A 20,650-nucleotide genomic window follows, 5' to 3' on the forward strand; every position below is an offset into this window, starting at 1 on the left:
TCGAGTCTCCGAAGATTTACAGATCAAGCAGTCTCGTCTGCACAGGGTTAAAACAAAGCGGCCTCCGGTTGCTATGGAAACATTTTTGACCCGGAAGTGAGACGAGGAAAGTCTTCCGGTTGCCTCGCCGTTTTCACGTGCGAGGCGCTTTGATGCTGGGAGTGGGCCGAGGGGAGTTGAGGAGATGAAGTTCGCCTACCGGGTGAGGAAACGGGGCCCTTTGCCGACTTGGGAATTGGCAAGTTTTCTTGTGTGGGTGGCTCCCTTGTTTTAGTTTTCCCAGCTTCTTTTTATCCCGTGGTTGCTTCCCCGCAGGCTTCACAAGCGGAGCAGCTTGGATATCGCTGTCTTTGAAGAATGTAACTTGAGATGAGTCTCGGTTTCTTCCCGCTTCCTCTCACACTGTTCTTATCCATGAGTAGGAAACGTATTTGGCAGTCCACGGGTTCACTTTGTCCCTGATAAATTATATCAACTTTACATTTTGACAAGAGTGCAACTGGATGGCTTGCAAAATCTCTCTTCAGAAGTCCAAAACAACTGAAGAGATTTTCTACAATTTATGCAAAGCCATTTACTAATTACAATTGAAATCAGTGCTGCGTCTACATTGGGTAATAGAAGAGTGACGTTTCTTTTGTAATCAGAGTAATTTATACTTGTGCATGCTTGCTACAAATAAAATCAGATGGTTCTATTTTTTTCCTTTTGCACTTTTTTTCTTTTTTAACTTTTTATTGGTTTGTGTTAGTTTTTAATTTTTTTTGTAAAACTTTAAATTAAAATTCATTAAAGATACTCACATTAATAATAATAATAATAATAATAATAATAATAATAATAATAATAATAATAATAATAATAATAATAATAATAATAATAATAATAATAATAATAATAATAATAAATTTAATTTGTTAGCCGCTCCCTCTCCACAAGGGACTCCGGGCGGCGTACAGCAAAAGGACATATATATATATATACATATACACATACACGCATACACATACACGGAGGAGGTAACAGTCATTAAATACATACAATAATAATAATAAAATTAGCAGTTAAAATACCCCAGTTTAAAAATTGCGAATTTAAAAAGACTGTCAGGAGGAATAGGATGGAACTACGGTTGAGCCAGGCCAGATAATTGAAAAAGGTGGGTCTTGAGCTTTACACGGAAGGAGCGGAGATCGGAGGTAATCCTAATGTCGAGGGGGAGGTCATTCCAAAGGGCTGGGCCCATCACAGAGAAGGCCCTACCCCTGGGTGTCGCCCCCCGACACTGTTTAGTGGACAGCACCCGGAGAAGTCCCTCTCTGTGCGAGCGGATTGGTCGTACACTTTTTAATTCCTATTCAAATTTGCATTGTCTGAAATCTGTAATTCAAGCGTTACAGTACTGCACCACTTTTTGTGCATTATTTCATTTTCTGTTTAAGTTGCATTAATGCAAGTACAATTTTATTTTTCTAGTTTTCCAATTTGTTGGGGACAGTCTACCGATGTGGAAACTTGAAGTTCACTCCAGACGGAAACACTCTGATTAGTCCAGTGGGAAACAGAATTACAGTCTTTGACTTGAAAAAGTATTCATTTATTTATTTGATTTATATGTTGTTGTTTGTTCAGCTCAAAGCATGTATATGATTGATTGTCTTCCAATCTTTCTGCACAAAAACAAAGCTATGAGGTTGTTTGAACTGAGAGTGTGGGATACTAGCTCAACAGCTTCCAGGATGGAGGGTGGATTTGAACCTGGGTCTTCAAAGTGCCAGTCCAACATTTGAAACATTATATCTGGTTCTTGTACTGTGACCTCTAAATGTATGATTAGTAAATAGCATGTTAAAAGTTCTTTTGAAACTACTGTTTTGTGGAAGAGAATTATGAAACACATTTGATAAGTTAGTGCTATAGAGGATTTAGTTTTCTACTCTGCTTCAGATATATTGGATAATGTTGCCTGGAAACCAAGCGCTATATTTGCTTCCTTACCTAATTCATGAATTTGGTGTGTGTATGTGCGTGCGCGCGCACACACACACAAAATTAAAATTATTGTATGTATTGCTACTCTGTTGTTGCTTTTAATATGTTATTCATCTGTTCTTTCAGTAACAAATCTGAAACTTTACCATTGGCTGCTCAATACAATGTTGCATGTATGGGACTGTCTCCAGATGGAAATCTTGCTATACTTGTTGATGAAGGTAATTGTTTAAGATGTTAAGAAAGAATTTGATCAATAAAAATAATGTTTTAATCTTTTGTTTAAATATTCAGTTGGACTGCAGATAAAAATATTTGTGTGAGTTAAATTCTAATTAATATATGAGTAAATATAACATGTAAACAAATTTTATTTCATATTTGTAAAAATATTTGAAATATTTCTTTTCTTCCTTACAGAGGGATCTGCTTTACTTGTCAGTTTGATCAGTAAATCTGTTATCCATCGATTCCATTTTCAGAAACCTGTCCATAGTGTTTGTTTTTCTCCAAATGGAAAGTATGTAGAACTATAGTTGTATTTGATTTTACTATTTTGCTTTTTATAGAAATATTAATAGCAATTAACGATAAAGTAAAATAAACTTCATGAAAGTACTACTAAGGAAAATAAGTTGTTTAAAGAAAAATAGATATAATGGAAGATAAAATGATTTAATGGATCATTCTCATCAATCTATGTTATTTATAAGTGTGTGTATTAGTAGTAAATTATCAAAAGTAAGTCTATGCATTAGAAGCATAAATAATTTTAATTACACAAATACTAACTAAATTGGCTGTAGTGTAACCTTTATTTCTATAATTGTTTTTCATTTTTGTAAAACAGAAAATTTGTGATTACTAAAGAGAAAGTTGCCTTGATGTACCATGCTCCAGGGAAGAAGAGAGAATTTAATGCATTTGTTCTTGACAAAACATATTATGGTGCTTATGATGAAACAACATGCATTGACTGGACTGATGATTCCAGGTAGGTTTTTGAATAGTTTATTGAGAAAGCCAAACACCTAGTTTCAATGTCACCTACTCCTAGTTTCAGTTCATGATTTGTAATCTAAAAACATACAGTTAATGTCCCTCATTCCATTCATTTAAAGAAAGAAGCTGAAGCATTTCAGGAATATTTTCTTATCTAAACATACAGGTAGTCCTTGGCTTACAACCATTTATTTAACAATATTACAAAGTTATGATGGCCTTGGAAAAAGTGTTTTACGACCTGTCCTTAAAGTTACAACTGTTGCACCACTCCAGAAGTTGTGGGATTGCAATTTGGGCAATTAGCAATTGGCTCATGTTTATGTCCATTTGCAGCATTCAGGTGGTCATGTAATCACAATTTGCAACCTTTCCAACTGGTTTCCGACAAGCAACATCAAATGGGAAGCTGTATTTGCTTAATATCTGATTCACTTAATGACTGTAGGGATTCACTTAAGGACTGCAATAAAATGGTTATAACATTGGGACTATTCAAATAATGACTGATTTGAGGACCAAAATGCCTGTCCCTATTGTGGTCGTAAATTGAGGATTATAAGTTTGTTCATTCCTTCATCTGTTTTCCAAATTAAAGTTCTTAACAGTATCCCAACATAAAAAGATTTACACTTTTGCCAATAATTCACTGGTTTTTTTTTAATACACAAGCAGTTGGATTGGTTGAAGAACACCACCTTGGATGTGGAAGTCTTGAGTTCAAATCTGGTACCTTACCAGTAGGGGTCCTTGGTGAAAGAGCTCCTAGCACTTCACCTGCCTACCTCAAAAATATGAGAGTAACACAAATTAGCAAAGTCATGCCAGCTTGGGCATTGCTTGGATTAACAAGGTCTATGTCAGATGTTGAGTACCAGGACAAGCTGTTGATATGTAGGCTACTGGACCATACAGACCAGTACATGAGCACAGCATCAGAAACTCAAAACACTAGTAGCTCATAGATACAACAGTTGCCCAAGACCCTGGGATCTTCTAGATTAGACATCCTAAGTGAAGACTTGCAGAGAGGCCTCAGAGATAGTCCAACACTTAGTGGCAGGATATAAAATGCAGGCAGGAATAGCATATACTGAATGGCACAACAAAGTAGCTGACATTGTGTACAGGAACATCTGTCCAAAATATAGGCTAGAGCTAGACCTTGCTAAGTCCAGTTGGGAGATCCCACAAAGATCATGGAGACAAGAAAACTAAGATACTGTGGAATTTTCAGGCCCACACAGAGAAGCAGGTACTAACCAATCAACCAGACATCGTGATATTAGACAAGGACCAAAAGACAGCAGTGGTGATAGATGTAGCAGTGGCAAATGACAGCAACATCAGGAAGAAGGAGTATAAGAAGATGGGGAAGTACCAGGGTCTGAAGGAAGAACTTTGCTTTAAACAAAACTGCTAAGTGCATTTGTTTATGTTCTCCACTCCCTTATGACAAAAGTCATAAACGTGAGAGTGGACACATTTTTCATCATCGTTGTAACTTTGAATAGTTGTTAAATGAGGTTAACTCATGTGAACTCATCAGTATTTTTCCCAGTGCATAAAGCTATTGGGAGATAGCCAGCTAGCGTAAGTAGTTTGTCTTATCCACAGGTATGTAATTATCGTAGACTTTAGAGAATAATGATGAAGTAACTTTTTTTCCTTTTAGATGTTTTGCAGTGGGTAGCAAAGATATGTCAACATGGGTGTTTGGAGCCGAACGCTGGGTCAATTTGGTTTATTATGCACTAGGAGGTCATAAAGATGCAATTGTTGCCTGTTTTTTTGAAGAAAACAGTTTGGATGTATGTACCTTTCACTTTTTTTAATATTATGTTAATGTAGTTGGTTAGTATTTATTTGATTTGTTCCCTGTGAGGTCTATATTTTTCAAGCTGCCTTATGCTTTTGTGTATGGGTGTGTAGTTACAATGTTAATGCATTAGTGGGTAGAGTAATATTTTAAATATGATGGAAATTGATATAGAGTTCTGAAAAGCCACAGACAATTAGCACTATAGATTTTGAACTTAAACAACTGATGAGTGCACATGTCCAGTTATCTATTTGGGCTGTGCAAATTCAAAAGCAAAAGGATGATTTGAAGTATGCAGAGGAGCACATCCTTCAGTTCTATACTATCCCTTAAATGTTTTCCCCCTGGATCACATTGATTTTGCAGAGAGCAGCCTAGGAAGAAGTTGCAGGCAGGTTATAGATGAGCACACTGCAAGTGCTCCAACCATTTTTCGCCTTTGAATTTGAAGTGCTATACGGCCTGATTCTCTGTCATTAAGTGGTATGCACAGGTCCAATGTAAATATAATTTATATAATAACAAGAAATGCAATCCAGTTGTCATGCAGCCAAATATTTCAAGAAGTTTGTTTCTCTCTCATATACCACAGATCACATGCTCACACTAAAATAGAGTATAGATTAGAAGTAGCATTTTGTGATTTTTGAATTCCTGCACAGTTCCTTTATTTAAAGGTCCTTTTTGCCAATTGATAATTATACTTTGTTATTGTAGTTATACACTGTCAGCCGTGATGGGGCTTTGTGTGTGTGGCGGTGTGATACAGAACTAAATGGTCTGATACCTAGAACTTCCAAAAACGATTTCACTGACCAGGAAGAGTCAGCAAAAGACATAGATGAAGAGTTGATAGAAACACAAAGGGACAAAGAGATTCATGGAAAAACCAGTGGAAATGAAAAACAAAACAAGAAAAAAGTGAAATATTCATGTGCTGCCAAGTAAGTGAGTTTCTAATGAAAGAAACTTATAAGAGGAATTTCTTGAATGTCTAACTTGTTTATTACATGGTTAACCTCTACATTGGGATGCTTTTAACATGAATGCAATCATGGTGGAAGTGATTGGAAACAGGTTATTAAAATTAGCCTTCTGAACTGAAGACCTAATGTATTAATTTTTATATTACAGATGAGGAAGACCCAAAAACTCTGGTTTTGTTAAGAAATATCAAAATTGTCTTTGTTGATCTCACTGTTACTAACAAATAGTAAAAGAATCTAATGCTGCTGTGCCTGTAATCAGATTGTTGTTCTGCATAGCACATAAGATGCGAGGTACAGCTTACTGAATTTCAAGAAGCCTTAACTAGGAAGAATTGTTAACACAGTACTGCAATCAGTTCTTTTAATTAGAAGTCTTAAACGTATGGGCTATAGCAGTAATGGCGAACCTATGGCACACGTGCCACAGGTGGCACACGGAGCCATTTGTCAGGGCACACGAGGCGCTGCCCTGTCAGCTGGCCAGCGGCATGCGCGTGCTGGCCAGCTGAGTTCACCCTTTTTTAAAGCCATTTTTCGCCCTCCCCAGGCTCCAGAGGCTTTATAGGAGCCTGGGGAGGGCGAAAACAGCCGCCCCCCCGGAAGCCCTCTGGAGGCGTCAGGGAAGCCTCCGGACAGTCCCTGAAGCCTTCGGAGCGCTCAAAACGATCCTCCAAGCAAACTTCCAGTTTGCTCGGAGAGTCGTCTTGAGCACTCCGAAGGTGTCAGGGAAGCCTCCGGACGGTCCCTGAAGCCTTCGGAACGCTTAAAACGACCCCCCTAGCAAACTGGAAGTGACTTCCGGTTTGCTCGGAGGGTCATTTTGAGCACTCCGAAGGCGTCAGGGAAGCCTCCGGACAGTCCCAATTGCTCGGAGGATCGTTTTGAGCGCTCCGAAGGCTTCAGGGACTGTCCAGAGGCTTCGCTGACGCCTCTGGAGGGCATCTGGGAGGGTGGGGGAGGCTGTTTTCGCCCTCCCCAGGCTCCTATAAAGCCTCTGGAGCCTGGAGAGGGCGAAAAAAGCATGTAAAAATGGGAGGGGTAGCGCTGTAGTGCGCGCATGCGCACTGGGGCCGCGCATTGCATTATGGGTGCGGCACGCCCGCACACGACCCCCCCCCTGCGCTCCCCCCACTTATGGCACACGAGCCAAAAAAGGTTCGCCATCACTGGGCTATAGACTATAATGGTTTCAGAGAAACAGTTGCTCTTGCATTACTTAACAGCCCCCACACGCCAGTATTTTGGATTTCAACAGCAAGCATTGCCAGCAAGGATTGCAAACAGTGAAAAGTCTATTAATTGAAGTCCAGAAAATCAGGAGGATAATAGAAATGCAGAGGAGGGTCTCTATCCTCTGGCAATATAAGTGCATGCCATTATATTATGCATTATCTCCAGTCATTTAGGCAAAGATACACTGGGAGCAGTAATAAAAGCTTGCTATACTGCAGGTGCTTGTGCAACTAATAGTTGAATAAAATAATCTAAAATCTTAATCAAATATGCCATCCACTAAAGTGATAGGAAAAAAGACAATACAGGTAGTCCTTGAGTTACAAATGTAATGGAGCCTGTCCATTCTATTCGTAACCCAAGGATTTGTAGGAGTGAATCTTGTACCTTGAATGAGATCACTCCCTCCTTTCACCCATGCATTCGCTAATCAAATGTGAGGTTTGTTAAGTGCACATGGAGTATTTCAGGATGGGGAAGGCATGGTGGGGGTGGGGGTGCTACTGGTGGAACAGACCACCTGCCTAAAACCACCCAAGACTTCTCCAACCCATTGAAATACCTCATTCTCCCCAAATTGTTTCCCATGCCCAATTTGCCATGCTAGGTCATTTACCTTGTGGAGATGTAGCAAACAGTTTCCTCTCCAGCCTTGTGCGCCCCTCTGCAGTTCCGTTTGGGCCTCTGCACGCCTCTCCTGGCCCTTTGTGGGCCAAAATGGAGCCTCTGGCAGCCAGATCCAGGCTTCCGAGACTCCGTTTGGCCCTCCGCGGGCCTCCCCTGACCCGTTGCACGTTGAAATTGATCCCCCGGATCCTCCTGGAAGCTCCATTTCGGCCGGCAAGATGCCGGGCAAGAGCTCTGGACAGCTGAACAGGCCTTCTGGGGGTGAATCCAAAACTCAGAAGCTCCATTTCGGCCCACATCATGCAGGATGAATATTGCAGAGCCTCTGTGATTGTTCGTAAAGGCAAACAGCCCTTTGGAAACACTACTGGGTCCTGATTGTGCAGCACTTTGAACGTTTACTAAAGGAATGCTCGTAACTCGGGGATTACCTGTATGCACTTCCATTTAAATTTAGTAGAGATTCTCACAGCTGTAATAGACTGCTAAAATTTAAGATAGCAAATACTTCAAGCTTGTCTACTCATTATTTTAACAGACTTGATTATTGTTCAGTCTTTAATGATGTGACAAATATTAACATATTGTTAATGTTATTTTCTTGATACCCTAACATAAAAGCAGCATTTTACCAACCGTTACTGCTTCATTTCCTATTTATTAAACTACTCTTTGAAAGCTAATTGAATGATTTGTTCTTATATTAAAATGCCTCTGATAATTTTTGTATTCTTTATTTATTCAGATACTTTTTTAATAAAGAAGGAGATTTTAACACCCTGACAGCTGCAGCCTATCACAAGAAAATCCATGTATTGGTCACTGGCTTTGCTTCTGGAATTTTTCACCTTCATGAGCTTCCAGAATTCAATCTCATCCATTCTTTAAGGTTAATGTTAATATTAATGTTAAAGATTGAGGATATGTATAATATTAAAGAAATAATTCATCAGTTTTGTTTAAAGGTATCTTTTGTTACTGGGAAGTGTACTTGAAATACCATATTTTTTGGTGTATAAGATGCACTCTTCCCCCCAAAAAGTGGGTTGGAAATGCCTGTGTGTCTTCTAGAGCGAATGTTGCTGAAGCCCCGCCCACCCGCCAGCCCCCACCCTTCGGCTTCTGCCTCCCAGCAATTTGCCTCCTTGTAGTAAACAGCAAACAGCCTGGTCTGCTTCAGTACAGCCTGATTTGGCATGAGCAGCTGATTGGCGATTGGATCTGCCTCCCGGAATACCACCTATCAGCTGTTCAGGCTGTGGGGATTGCCACTGCCATTGCTGCTGTCGCCACCCATTGCTGCTGCCACCTATTGCCGCCTCCGTGCACCCCATTTTCAGCCCGTTACAGGCGGTGGAGATGGGGCATGCGGTGGCCGAAAACGGGAGACGCGGAGGCCGAAAATGGAGCGGTAGTGGCAATGGGCAGTGGCAATCCCTGCAGCCTAGAACAGCTGATAGGTGGTATTTTGGGAGGCAGATCCAACCGCCAATCATCCGCTTGTGCTAAATCAGACTCTGCTGAAGCTCACCAGGCTGTTTGCTGCAAGGAGGCAAATTGCTAGGAGGCAGAGGCAGATTTTGTTTTCCCTTGTTTTCCTCCCCAAAAGCTAGGTGTGTCTTTTGGTCTGGAGCGTCTTATAGTCTGAAAAATATGGTAATATATTTTAACTTTATACATATACAGATAAAGACATGTTTTTGATCTACAGGTAGTCCTCAACGTATGACCACAATTGAGCCCAAAATTTATGCTGTTAAGTGAGAAATTTATTAAGTGAAGTTGCCCCTTTTTACAACTTTTCTTGCTACATTTATTAAGTGAATCATTGCCATTGTTAAATTACTGTAGTAACACGGTTGTTAAGTGAATCTGGTTTCCCCATTGACTTTGCTTGTCAGAAGCTTGCAAAAGGTGATCACATGACCCCAGGAAACTACAACTGTCATAAATGTGAGTCAGTAGTCAAGCATCTGAATGTAAATCACATGACCATGGGGATGCTGCAATGGTCATAAGTGTGAAAAACAGTCATAAGTCACTTTATGACTGCTTTTCACATATTCAGTGTCGTTGTAACTTTGAACTGTTACTAAACAAACTGTTGTACGTCAAGGGCTACCTGTATTTAATTTTTTCTTTGTTTTGTTCAGCATTTCAGACCAGAGAATTGCATCTATTTCCATCAACAGTACTGGTGACTGGATTGCCTTTGGATGTGCAGGTTTATAACTAAGATATTCTAAGGAATTTGGAAGGGCTTATTTATGTAATAGTGTTAAAATAATATTTTGATTTGTACATAAATACCTATATTCATATCCAGGATGTCATGTTCTTTTAGTGTAAAGCGGTGTATACAAAGCCGAGATAGAATGTAAAAAGTAGTAAGAGAAAGAAATTAAGGCATAAGATAAGAAAGGAATGGAAAGGAAATGTAGCTAATTAAAGTGTATACCAAAATTGTAATTTCCCTGCCATTTTGTTCTTGCAAATACTTTTTGTATACATGATGTCTCCACTGCTTCAAACGTTCCCTTTTCTTTTTTAAACCTTTCACTTATTTTATTACCTCTTCATCCAATACATCTTGTTCAATCTTTCTAACCCTCTTAATGAATTCCTCAATGAGGAATGATTTGCAAATAAATGAAGGAGCAGTGAAAATATTTGTGATTCATTTTCCAAGGTTAGACTCTTTCTGGTACATTCAGAGATCTCCACTGATCATGTTTCCTTTCTGTTGTATTGACAGGTCTGGGACAGCTCTTGGTTTGGGAATGGCAAAGTGAGTCCTATGTGCTGAAACAGCAAGGCCATTTTAACAGCATGGTATCACTTGCATATTCACCAGATGGGCAGTATTTAGTTACTGGCGGGGATGATGGAAAAGTAAGCCTGTTGATTAAAATGTTGATTTTTTAAAAAACTTAGTATATAGTTTAAGGACACAAGAAAGGATTTGTTAACAATATTAAATAGGTAATCTATTACATTGACATTCCACAATTAAAATACCTAGCATCACCATATTTTGGATGCAGAAATCATTTTAGAATGGATTTTTTTTTAAATGCATGAAATACTTGATTAGTATGAGAGGGCAGTTTAAGAACCAGCAATCACTGATGTAATTTGAATTTGCATTGAGGAAAATGACTACTTTTTGTAATATTTATGTCACAGAGATAAACATCAAGGTTATTTTTCTCCATTATTTGTTGCATTCTTTTGTTAAATCTGTTAGAAATAGAATATGGAAATGATTCTCCATTGCCTTCTTCAAAGATACTTTCTGATTTTCCAGTCAAGACTGTATCTTGTTATCCCATCCAAATGCTAGTCAGATTAACCTTGACAAATCACAGTTGTCAAGATTTATGTGATTATCTTTGACAAACCAAAACAATCTTATTAAAGAAATTAAACTGTAGTTATTGTACTAAATATTATTAAGTGTAGAGAAGGATAAGTAAACATACAAAACAATATAGAAATAAATGTGACTCTCTGACAAAAACATATTCATGTTAATTGTCAGAAATATTAAGTATGCAGTTTCATAATTCACCATGCATGTTAAAAATTATAATTTAGCATGTGCATATATTAAATTATTTTGGAATACTAAATCTTAAAATATTTGTGGTATTTAAAATAAATTGTGGAATTTTAAAAAATGCTAACAATACAGAACCATTGGAAAACCATAAAACATTTAATTCAGTCCTTTTATTGAGGGTTTTAGTCTGAATTTTTTTTAATTAACTTTGCTTATATGTTTGTTTAATGCTGTTGGGCTATAGAAGAGTGATTCTACTTTTTTGAAAAGACAAATATTTGTTTGGAGCAGAATTGCATGACATCTGGTTTGTTCTTTGCCTTGAGTTATATATATATAACAAGGGTAAGATAAAAATGAACAACAGGTTAAACTTATGAGCATACCAGCTTTTAAAGAGACGATTCTATATATTTTTTTGAAAATATGATTTGTTACCTCCCTGCCAGGGTAATTATTAAAGAATTGGAATGTTCTTTCAATAGTAAGCTCTCCAAGTCAAATCATTAATCAAATACTGAAAAGGTTTACTTTATCATAAGCTGATTTAGAGCTTTTTTTTCCATTTCAGGTGAAAGTATGGAATACCAGCAGTGGCTTCTGCTTTGTTACCTTTACGGAGCATACCAGCATCATTTCAGCTGTAACATTTACCAATTCAGGATATGTTGTTTTGAGTGCTTCTCTTGATGGAACTGTGCGGGCATTTGATCTTCACAGGTAAGCTCATTATTTTACTTGCTTACTTTTAGTTTTGTTCCATCTTGGAGTAGACATCAGAAGATTAGTGTATTCTTTATTAATGACTGAAGATGCAATTTTCCATTAAACCAGTTGGACTGTGTTCTCTTCGGCAGTTGTGTCAATTAATCTAATTGTATTAATTAATCTAATTTGGAAGCCTCCCCTATAAAAATCTTATTCCATGACAGAAGAACATATGTAATACTAGGTTATTGTATAGAAGAATAATGAAAATTCTAGTCAAATATTACTTACTGTTTTCCAGCATTTAGGTTTTCTAAAAATTAGCTTTATGTATTATTCTTGCCTTTTGCAATAGATACCGCAATTTCCGCACTTTCACTTCCCCGCGGCCAACACAGTTTTCCTGCTTAGCTGTGGACTGCAGTGGAGAAATTGTTTCAGCTGGTTCCCAGGATTCTTTTGAAGTATTTGTGTGGTCTATGCAGAGTGGACGACTTTTAGATGTAAGACATAGACACTTTTTATGGTGCTTGCAGAAAGCCATTTTGAAACAAATATTATTCTTACCAGTGTTGCCCTTAAAGATGAGCTCCTATGAGATGGTACAATTTTAGGTGATTATTAAAATCAAACATTGAATTCCTATGAATTTTAAAGCAGTTTATTTACGTGAAAAAAATAAAACCAGATACAGTTATAGAACTCCTGATTTTGCAACCATTTTCCACAGTTATTAAGCAAATCATTATGGTCATTAAATGAATCACACAGTTGTTAAGTGAATCACATCATAGTTCAACAAATAGGGCTTCCCCCATTGACTGCTTGTCAGAAGCCTGCTGAGAAAATTATAAATCATGATCACATTATTGCAGGACATTGTAACTGTCAGTTGTCCAAAGTTAAAATACAAAATATAAGAAAAAGAAAAGAAAAAATGCATAAAATGAAATACAAACATACACATAAAATGTCCCCCTTGGTTGAATACTGATAAATATATTTCAAGAATTTTTATTATTATTTTGCATTGTTACACAGATACTTTTTTTCATTAGGTATTAGATGGTCATGAAGGCCCCATCAGTAGTCTGTGTTTTAACCCAGTGAAGTGTGTTCTGGCAAGTGCCTCTTGGGATAAAACAGTCAGATTGTGGGACATGCTGGATAGCTGGAAGACCAAAGAAACACTAGCACTAAGTTCTGATGGTAAGTCTGTTGAAATGTCATGACTGTCTTTATTTTATTTGGGTGATGTTTGCGTGGAGTGGAGTGGAGTGGAGTCAAATTACATGGAGACGTCGGAGCAAAAGTACTGGCATAAAAACTTCCATATGACACAATTTTTATTAATGAGTCTGAATTTAGTTTTACTATTTTTTATTTATTTAATACAATTTAGAGGTTGCTTAACTCCAAATAACTCTGGGTGGCTTATATTTGAAAATATAAGCAATGTAAAGCAAGAAACAGAGTGTAAACATCCAGAAAGCAAAGTCTGAATAATGATAAAATATCATAAATAGGGACTCAACCACCATTCTGTCCCAAGACCTGTGAGAACAGCCATGCTTTCACTACCTTTCTGAATATCATGTGGGTGATAGCTGCAGAGACCTCCAACTAATCAGATAGGAAATTATATTGACTATGTTAAAACTTTCAGCATTGCACATATATTTTGACATAAGGAACAGGACCATCTTTATGAAATGTGAAATCTGCTGGAAATTTAAAATATAACAAATGGGCTCTAATAATTGTTTGAGGGATAAAAGGTAATGCAATAACATGCATGTAATGGAACAAAACTTCAATAAAGCTTGCCTTTGATTTCACTCATGATCTTTGCAGTGCTTGCTGTTGCTTTTCGTCCGGATGGCAATGAGCTTGCTGTAGTTTCCTTGGATGGGCAAATCACTTTCTGGGATCATGAAAATGCAGTGCAAGTAGGATCAATTATGGGGCAACATGACCTTCAGATGGGGAGGAAGGAACTGGACAAAATAACTGCCAAACAAGCTGCTAAGGGCAAGTGAGTAGAATACTTATGACCTTTATATCTTTTTTTTCTGAACTGATATTTATTATAATTGGTGGAATCTTTTATCTGAATGTTTGGATTTTATTATTATGGGTTTATTTTAATGTTGGAGTGCAGAGATTTGCTTTTCACGCTTTCTATAGTTTTCCTTTGAATACTTGAATCCTAAAATTATAGGTATTTATTTTAATCAATTTTCAGCCAGAGAGAAAATAAGAATCTATAAAATTTAGGAACCCTTAGAACAAGCTTGTAGAATCATGGACTGTAAAGGTTGGAAGGAATCTTGAAGATTTAGTTCAGCCTAAGCTTTATTTGGAACATAACCTTGAATGAATTTCTGAGATCTCCCAGCACCCTTTTTATATCTCTTCAACTAACAAAGGTTATAAAAAATAAAGTAAAGTCCAGAATGTGTTTAACTTGTCCGGATTATACATGGGGACAATTGTTTTACAAATACCTCTTTAATTTTTCAAATCTCACAAGTTTGATTAAGATTTAAATCAAGTATAGCTGCACATGTGGATTATCGCACAAAATTATGCTTGAAAAATTCCCAACCCTAGCATATAGGATGCAGATTGCAATTATTCCAGAGTAACTACTCAGGGTGAGAACTATGGTACGGAGCTTGTGATATATGTCAAATTACTGATTTGAACTTCTTTTTCCAGATCTTTTACAAGTATATGCTATTCTGCTGATGGCCAGTGCATTTTGGCAGGAGGTCTGTCAAAGTATGTTTGTATTTATCACGTCAAGGAACAGATTCTCATTAAAAAGTTTGAAATATCTTGCAATCTTTCCTTAGATGCAATGGAGGTTAGTATGTGTGTATTGGACATGGAATAAATCCTGTAAGTTTATGAAATAAAAATATGGTCACTTTTGCTACTTGCCTTAAAATACATTATTTTTTAAATTAATAGTAAATGTATTCTTTGACTAATTTAAATTTGTGTCTTTGACTTGTCTGCTCTAAAACATTATTTATTAAGACGTTCTTCTTTAACTATGCTCTGTCTTTATAGTGTTATATCAATTTATCAGTCATAGACAATTCATGGTTCTAATGAGGAATAGAAAGATTTAGCATCCCATTGTAAGTAGAGTATTCGGAAACATATTTGGAATTTGAAATAGGCTGTTGTCATATATTTTATTTTACAGGAATATTTGGATCGCAGGAAGATGACTGAATTTGGGAGCATGGCATTAATTGAAGAGGGAAATGGGGATGATGACAACGTTGTCATACCTCTTCCAGGAATTAAGAGAGGTATTAGTTAATTTTAAATAAGGCTCTCCAAATCATGTATTAGATTTATTTAGATTTTCCTGATGAAAAGGGCAAAGTTTTAAACAAGTCCTTTTGTTTCCTCTCATTTGACAAAATGATTGAATCTTAGTTTGGAGATCAGCCAGTGTCTTTATTGAGGAATGAGAAGCATTGCCCCAGGTTATGGCCATTGAAAATATTTCAATTTATTGTTTTATGACAATTTTGTTTTTCATTATCTGGTATTTTAGCTAATTCAATGATTTAGTAACTTTTGCACTTAATAACCATTAGTGTTTTCACTACTGTCCCTACTATGTATATGTATCACTACTCCCACCCTCACCCCATTTCTCCCCCTCCCTGCATTGCCTGAATTTAATTAATTAATTTGGAATAATTCATGACAAGACAAAATTGGCTTGATCAATAAATACCATGATCCCAGCATGCTTGCTAAAGGTTTGTAAAGTTGGCAACTGACTAATGTAAATGTTCCAAATGATTGCTGGGATGGTAACAACTGTACAAATCACAAACATTTGTCTTGGTTAATGTGTTGAACAAGGACAGTCATTTACTTCCCAGGGTGGGGGTGGGTGGGGTAGGGGAACATTGATGGAGGAAATGCCCTGTCCTACAATTTGACTTTGATGGGATATACATTTTTTAAGAAAAGAAATGTTAATATATCAGTGTGGTTCTTTCTCTTGCTGCACTTCTTTTGTAGAAAGAATCAGTTTACAGTGCCAGCACTGGTTTGTACAAGGAAATTATTGTAGGAAATTATTAAGTTGCTTTTTGCTTTCTTTTCAGGTGATATGAGTTCTCGACATTTTAAACCAGAAATAAGAGTGACGTGCCTCCGCTTCTCTCCTACTGGTAAGTTTTTAGAGGATTTTTTCATTACTTGAAAAATGTTCTTCATTTCTCTGCTTGTCCACCTGCCCTCCCACATCTCCATAGTTTTAGCTAATATCACAGTGCTTCTCTTTCAGGAAGAAATTGGGCAGCAACCACTACAGAAGGTCTTCTTATCTACTCTTTGGACTCTAGTCTCACTTTTGATCCATTTGACTTAGAAATTGACATCACTCCTAGCAATATTCGTAAAGTATTGCACCAAAAGGAATACACTAAAGCTATTGTCATGGCTTTTCGGTTAAATGAGAAGAAAATGATTCAAGAGGTTCTAGAAACTGTGCCCTATGATGAAAGTAAGTAATTACTATTATTTGTGTGACGCGATGGTTGCAGAAAAAAGATTTCCTAAACTTCTAAGTTGTTAGCAAAACTTGATGTGTGTGTATACTAAAAAGAAGAGAAAAGATAATATGAATAATTTGAATGTTTTAAGTAGTTATCTAATTATTAAATATTACATGACAAAAGGGAAATTGAAAAAAGGATTTTTGTTATGCAATGTAGTATTTCCTTGCCTTTAGTTTCCTTTGCTAAAAATGCAGACATTTTCCTTCTGCACAGGTCATGACAAGTGAACTGTTTTAACATGTTTACTCATTTGTTGTTAATTAATACATCCTCTTGTTTCTTGTAAGAAACAGTCGATATAGTCTGCTCATCGCTTCCAGACTTGTACATAGAAAAGGTCCTAGAATTTTTAGCATCTTGTTTTGAGAAATCTCGTCATTTGGAATTCTATCTTGTGTGGACACAGAAGTTGCTCATGCTGCATGGATGCAAGTTAAAAACAAGGTTAGTGAACTTAATACGGTTCAAAAAGAGAGAATACATATTATCAATGGATAACTTTAAAAGTAGAATTATATCTACCATCAGAAGGCCAGTAATTAGAATGTCAGGGAAAGTCCATTCTTTTTCATTGACTTACGGTGATTTGACTGAAAACTGGAATACAAGGGAAGCAGCAGATATGCTTCCAACTGCCATATCCAAGAAAAGTTGCAACATGTATGCTGTATGTCTTTATGTCTGTTGTAACTAATAGCTATTTTATTGGTAATGTGTTAAAAATACTTTTTCAAGCTCATTAACACTTTGAAAATTAAATATAAATTAGCATTTGGGTGTTTATATTTAGCATTTCTAGGACTTATTTCTAGGGTTGTGCAAAGGCTTGGGAAAATGTGCATTGGCACCAAGAAGCAACTGCATTCTTCGCCATTTTTGTGGTTTTGACATTTTTTGCTGAGTTTGTATGTGTGTGTGTATGGCATAGTTTCACTACTCTGAAATGTACATGCAGATTTTAAAAAAATCTTGCAAAGGATGTTTGTTTGAATGTTTCAAAGTTTTTATACTAATGCTTCTTTTTCAAGAGCTTTGCACAACCTTAATTTATAGAATCACTATTTTTGTCCATTGCAGATCAGAAAAACTGCTGCCTATTATTCAGTTTCTTCAAAAGAGCATTCAGAAACATTATGAAGATCTTTCTAAACTGTAAGTATTTTGTTTGATTCTGTTCTGCTATACATAATTGGGAAGAATAAAAAAGCAGCACTATAAGATCATTTTATTTTAAAAAAATGTTTTTCCCTTTTTCCCATTATTACGGCAGGTTATAATCTGAGTAAGTGCCAGCTTCGTCTGATTTTTCTTTGGGCATTTAATCATCCCATGTTCTCTATAGCCCAAAGTTACTATATTGAACAACAGCCCATACATATATCAAAAACTACAGTTTCTAATGGCAGCAGAAAAAGTAGAGGCTTGCCTGATTTACTCTTGAATATTATAGAATACCTTGCACTGGAAGTAACTAGGTGGAAAGGAAAGTACATTTGATTAGAAACTGTATGTACAAATAACATATTGTAGCTCAAATATCATATGACGACTTTCAGATTGCTTCAGAAAATTGAATGATGTGTTGAATAATTGTGTGATGTAAGCATTTCACTGCCTCTGATTATTTGCTGTACTGTATATGCAGACATGTTTAGCATTGCTTTTTACTTATTTTCATGATGGTTTTTTCTTTGCAGTTGTGATTGGAATTGTTATAACATGAAATACATTCTTTCTATTTCACAACAACGGGGCATGAAACGCAGAGCAGAAGATTCTGAAAACAATGATTTGAAAAATTTGGAAGATTCAAGTAGTGAGGATTTTATGGAAGAATCAGCTGTACATTTATAGAAATATGACACTTTTTTCCATGTGTAAATGTAAACAGTGGTATTCACTGAGAAATTCCTAGCCCTTGAAGTGGCCTATTTTTTTATAGAGGATTTGAATGTGAAATAATGCATCTGGGAGAAAGCAGTTTATCTTTTGTACACTTTTTTCAGTAATTGAATAGCTGAACAGCTATGGTCATTAAATCTCAACCATGCCTTCTTTTTTGCTGTTGTAATTCTGTTGTTGACTGCATGATTCATAAGTGTTCCTACCCATGTCTGATGCTCACAGAGTTGGTGATTTACAGATTACCTAAATGACCTTTATGTAAAATTACTTCTATAAAATAAAATACATAGGGGAATAATTGGAAGAGACACAGGGCCCAAAAGAATGAACCGAATAGGTTCAGATTTATATTTTTTTGCAAACAAAACAAAAAATCATTTATTGTCGTAAAATAACCACAGATTTTCTAGAAATCCTTTGTAGAAATTTACTTGTCTCTTGGTGTTTTTGTGAATCTACTGTGTGTAATTCCAGTGTGGCAACTTCAGCAAAACACTTGTGTAAATTCAATGTAAAAAACTACCCAGATCTCTCTTCTAGTTTATTATTTATGTGTTGATTTCAATCATTAAACCGTCATCAGGTTTCATTTGCAAATCTGTTATTTCTATCTCTTGTAAATTATTATTTTTTTAGTCCATCTGAAAATCAATTTCAGTTTTATTCAACAGAACTTGTCCCTCTTCATTAACACCTTCTGATTCTTTTGCAAAGGTAAATAATGGAAGACTTCCTGCACTCATTCATTAAAAATCTATTTTTAAGTAACCATCTGATGCCCTCTAGTGTTTTCAAATATAGACATTTCCCATGAGAAAAGATCCTTTCAGTTAACTTCAAAGCCTTAAAGCAAGTTCATCTAAGCCTTTAATCGGTTTAAACAATTCTAAAGCTAACATTAAGAATTTTTTTGCTCTAAATGCCACAGTGTTTTCTTCTTACAAATCTTTAAACTTGTAACTGAGCTGTTTTAAAAAGGATTGTGGAAAAACTGACCCAATGATTTCAATAAAACTTGCCAGTCTGAATGTTCTCAATCTTTAAACAACAACAAAAATAAATGTGATTAAGAGATGAACCTGGGTCAAACTTAAAGAGTTTGCATAGATGAATTAGCAGCTATAAGCATGATGGAATCATGCGGCTCCCAGCCAATTGTAAGCTGACTGCAAAAAACGCAATTCCTGCCATCTGCTCACAAAAAAAACCCAAAAAACCCCAGCTGTCCATACTACATATGGCAATCTTGTGATCTCTCTTACTCCAAAGAGATTTTGGAAGCCCAAACCTTGCATTTGAGCATTACTCTCAGTTGCAACGTGACCTCTTCTATTCACCATGGGGGCTCACCAAAAGCTGTTATTTGAAATAATTGAAAACCTGTTCAAGTTTCACAGGAAGTGTTTGGATTCCATATACTGTGAAATCACTGTTGTTAATACAGTATGTAATAGTGCATCTCTGGTAGCCAAAAGTTTGGAATTTTTGTTTCTGATAATAGCCTGAATAGAAATTATGAAGAAATTTTATTGGTTTAACAGTAAAAATGCTGTAGAACTAGAGGCTAGAATAAATGAAGTTATTTGTATCTGTTACCCTGGGATTGTTTCCTAGAGTCCTGTTTTGTTCAAAAAAGTAGTTTGCTACTACTATTAAAATATAACAGAAAATACCATTCAATATAGAATATATTTATTTGAATAATATTTGAAAGTAATAAATTGGGAGATGTGGCCAATCAGCCCTCATCAAAAAGTTATTTCACTTGCTTCATGAGGTGGAATAACAAACAGCATTTCCCATCTCACAATACTATGTTATTTTTCTGGATAAGAAAATATGTGTATCCATGGGAATAAAAATATAATTCTAATCACTAAAAACAACTATTTGATTTCTTTTTGAGACTTTTTTTTGTTTTAGATGGCCATGTCATTCTGATTCAGCAGAATAATTATTTCTCTCAACTACCTTACCTTGTTTTTAGTACTGTATTAAGTAATAGTGAAATTACTGCAATGTGGTGGAAAGATACAGATGTCACTATAAAGCATCAAAGTAAGGTGGAGACTCTTTGATTCTGTAAAAAATTAGATTGTTCAAATAAAAGAAATTAGTTTTCTAACATCACTTGAAACCCCCCCCCCCCAAAAAAAAATAGTATTTCAGTTCCTTAACCTAGTGGGACAATATGGCTTACTTTGCTGGAAAG

At 36.2% G+C, this 20,650-nt stretch overlaps 1 protein-coding gene across 3 annotated transcripts; it reads left to right on the forward strand.

The window, feature by feature from the left end:
- Window positions 1-59: 59 nt before the first annotated feature.
- Window positions 60-19,027, forward strand: PWP2 (PWP2 small subunit processome component). Of its 3 annotated transcripts, none has more exons than XM_081951689.1 (21): window positions 60-202; window positions 1,477-1,589; window positions 2,119-2,213; window positions 2,413-2,512; window positions 2,843-2,986; window positions 4,670-4,805; window positions 5,534-5,760; window positions 8,411-8,554; window positions 9,819-9,889; window positions 10,421-10,557; window positions 11,799-11,947; window positions 12,291-12,438; window positions 12,994-13,144; window positions 13,790-13,970; window positions 14,657-14,804; window positions 15,153-15,261; window positions 16,078-16,143; window positions 16,260-16,478; window positions 16,821-16,977; window positions 17,611-17,685; window positions 18,231-19,027. In XM_081951689.1, the coding sequence occupies exons 1-21, from the start codon at window positions 185-187 to the stop codon at window positions 18,385-18,387; spliced, it is 2,745 nt and encodes a 914-aa protein (XP_081807815.1). In that variant the 5' UTR covers window positions 60-184; the 3' UTR covers window positions 18,388-19,027. The 3 variants fall into 3 exon arrangements, with proteins under 3 accessions (XP_081807815.1, XP_081807816.1, XP_081807817.1); XM_081951690.1 differs by having other exon boundaries at window positions 16,827-16,977; XM_081951691.1 differs by lacking the exons at window positions 60-202; window positions 1,477-1,589; window positions 2,119-2,213 and having other exon boundaries at window positions 2,419-2,511.
- Window positions 19,028-20,650: the final 1,623 nt, after the last annotated feature.

Source organism: Natrix helvetica, assembly GCF_964273705.1.
Source record: "Natrix helvetica genome assembly, chromosome: 4".
Taxonomy (NCBI): Eukaryota; Metazoa; Chordata; class Lepidosauria; order Squamata; family Natricidae; genus Natrix; species Natrix helvetica.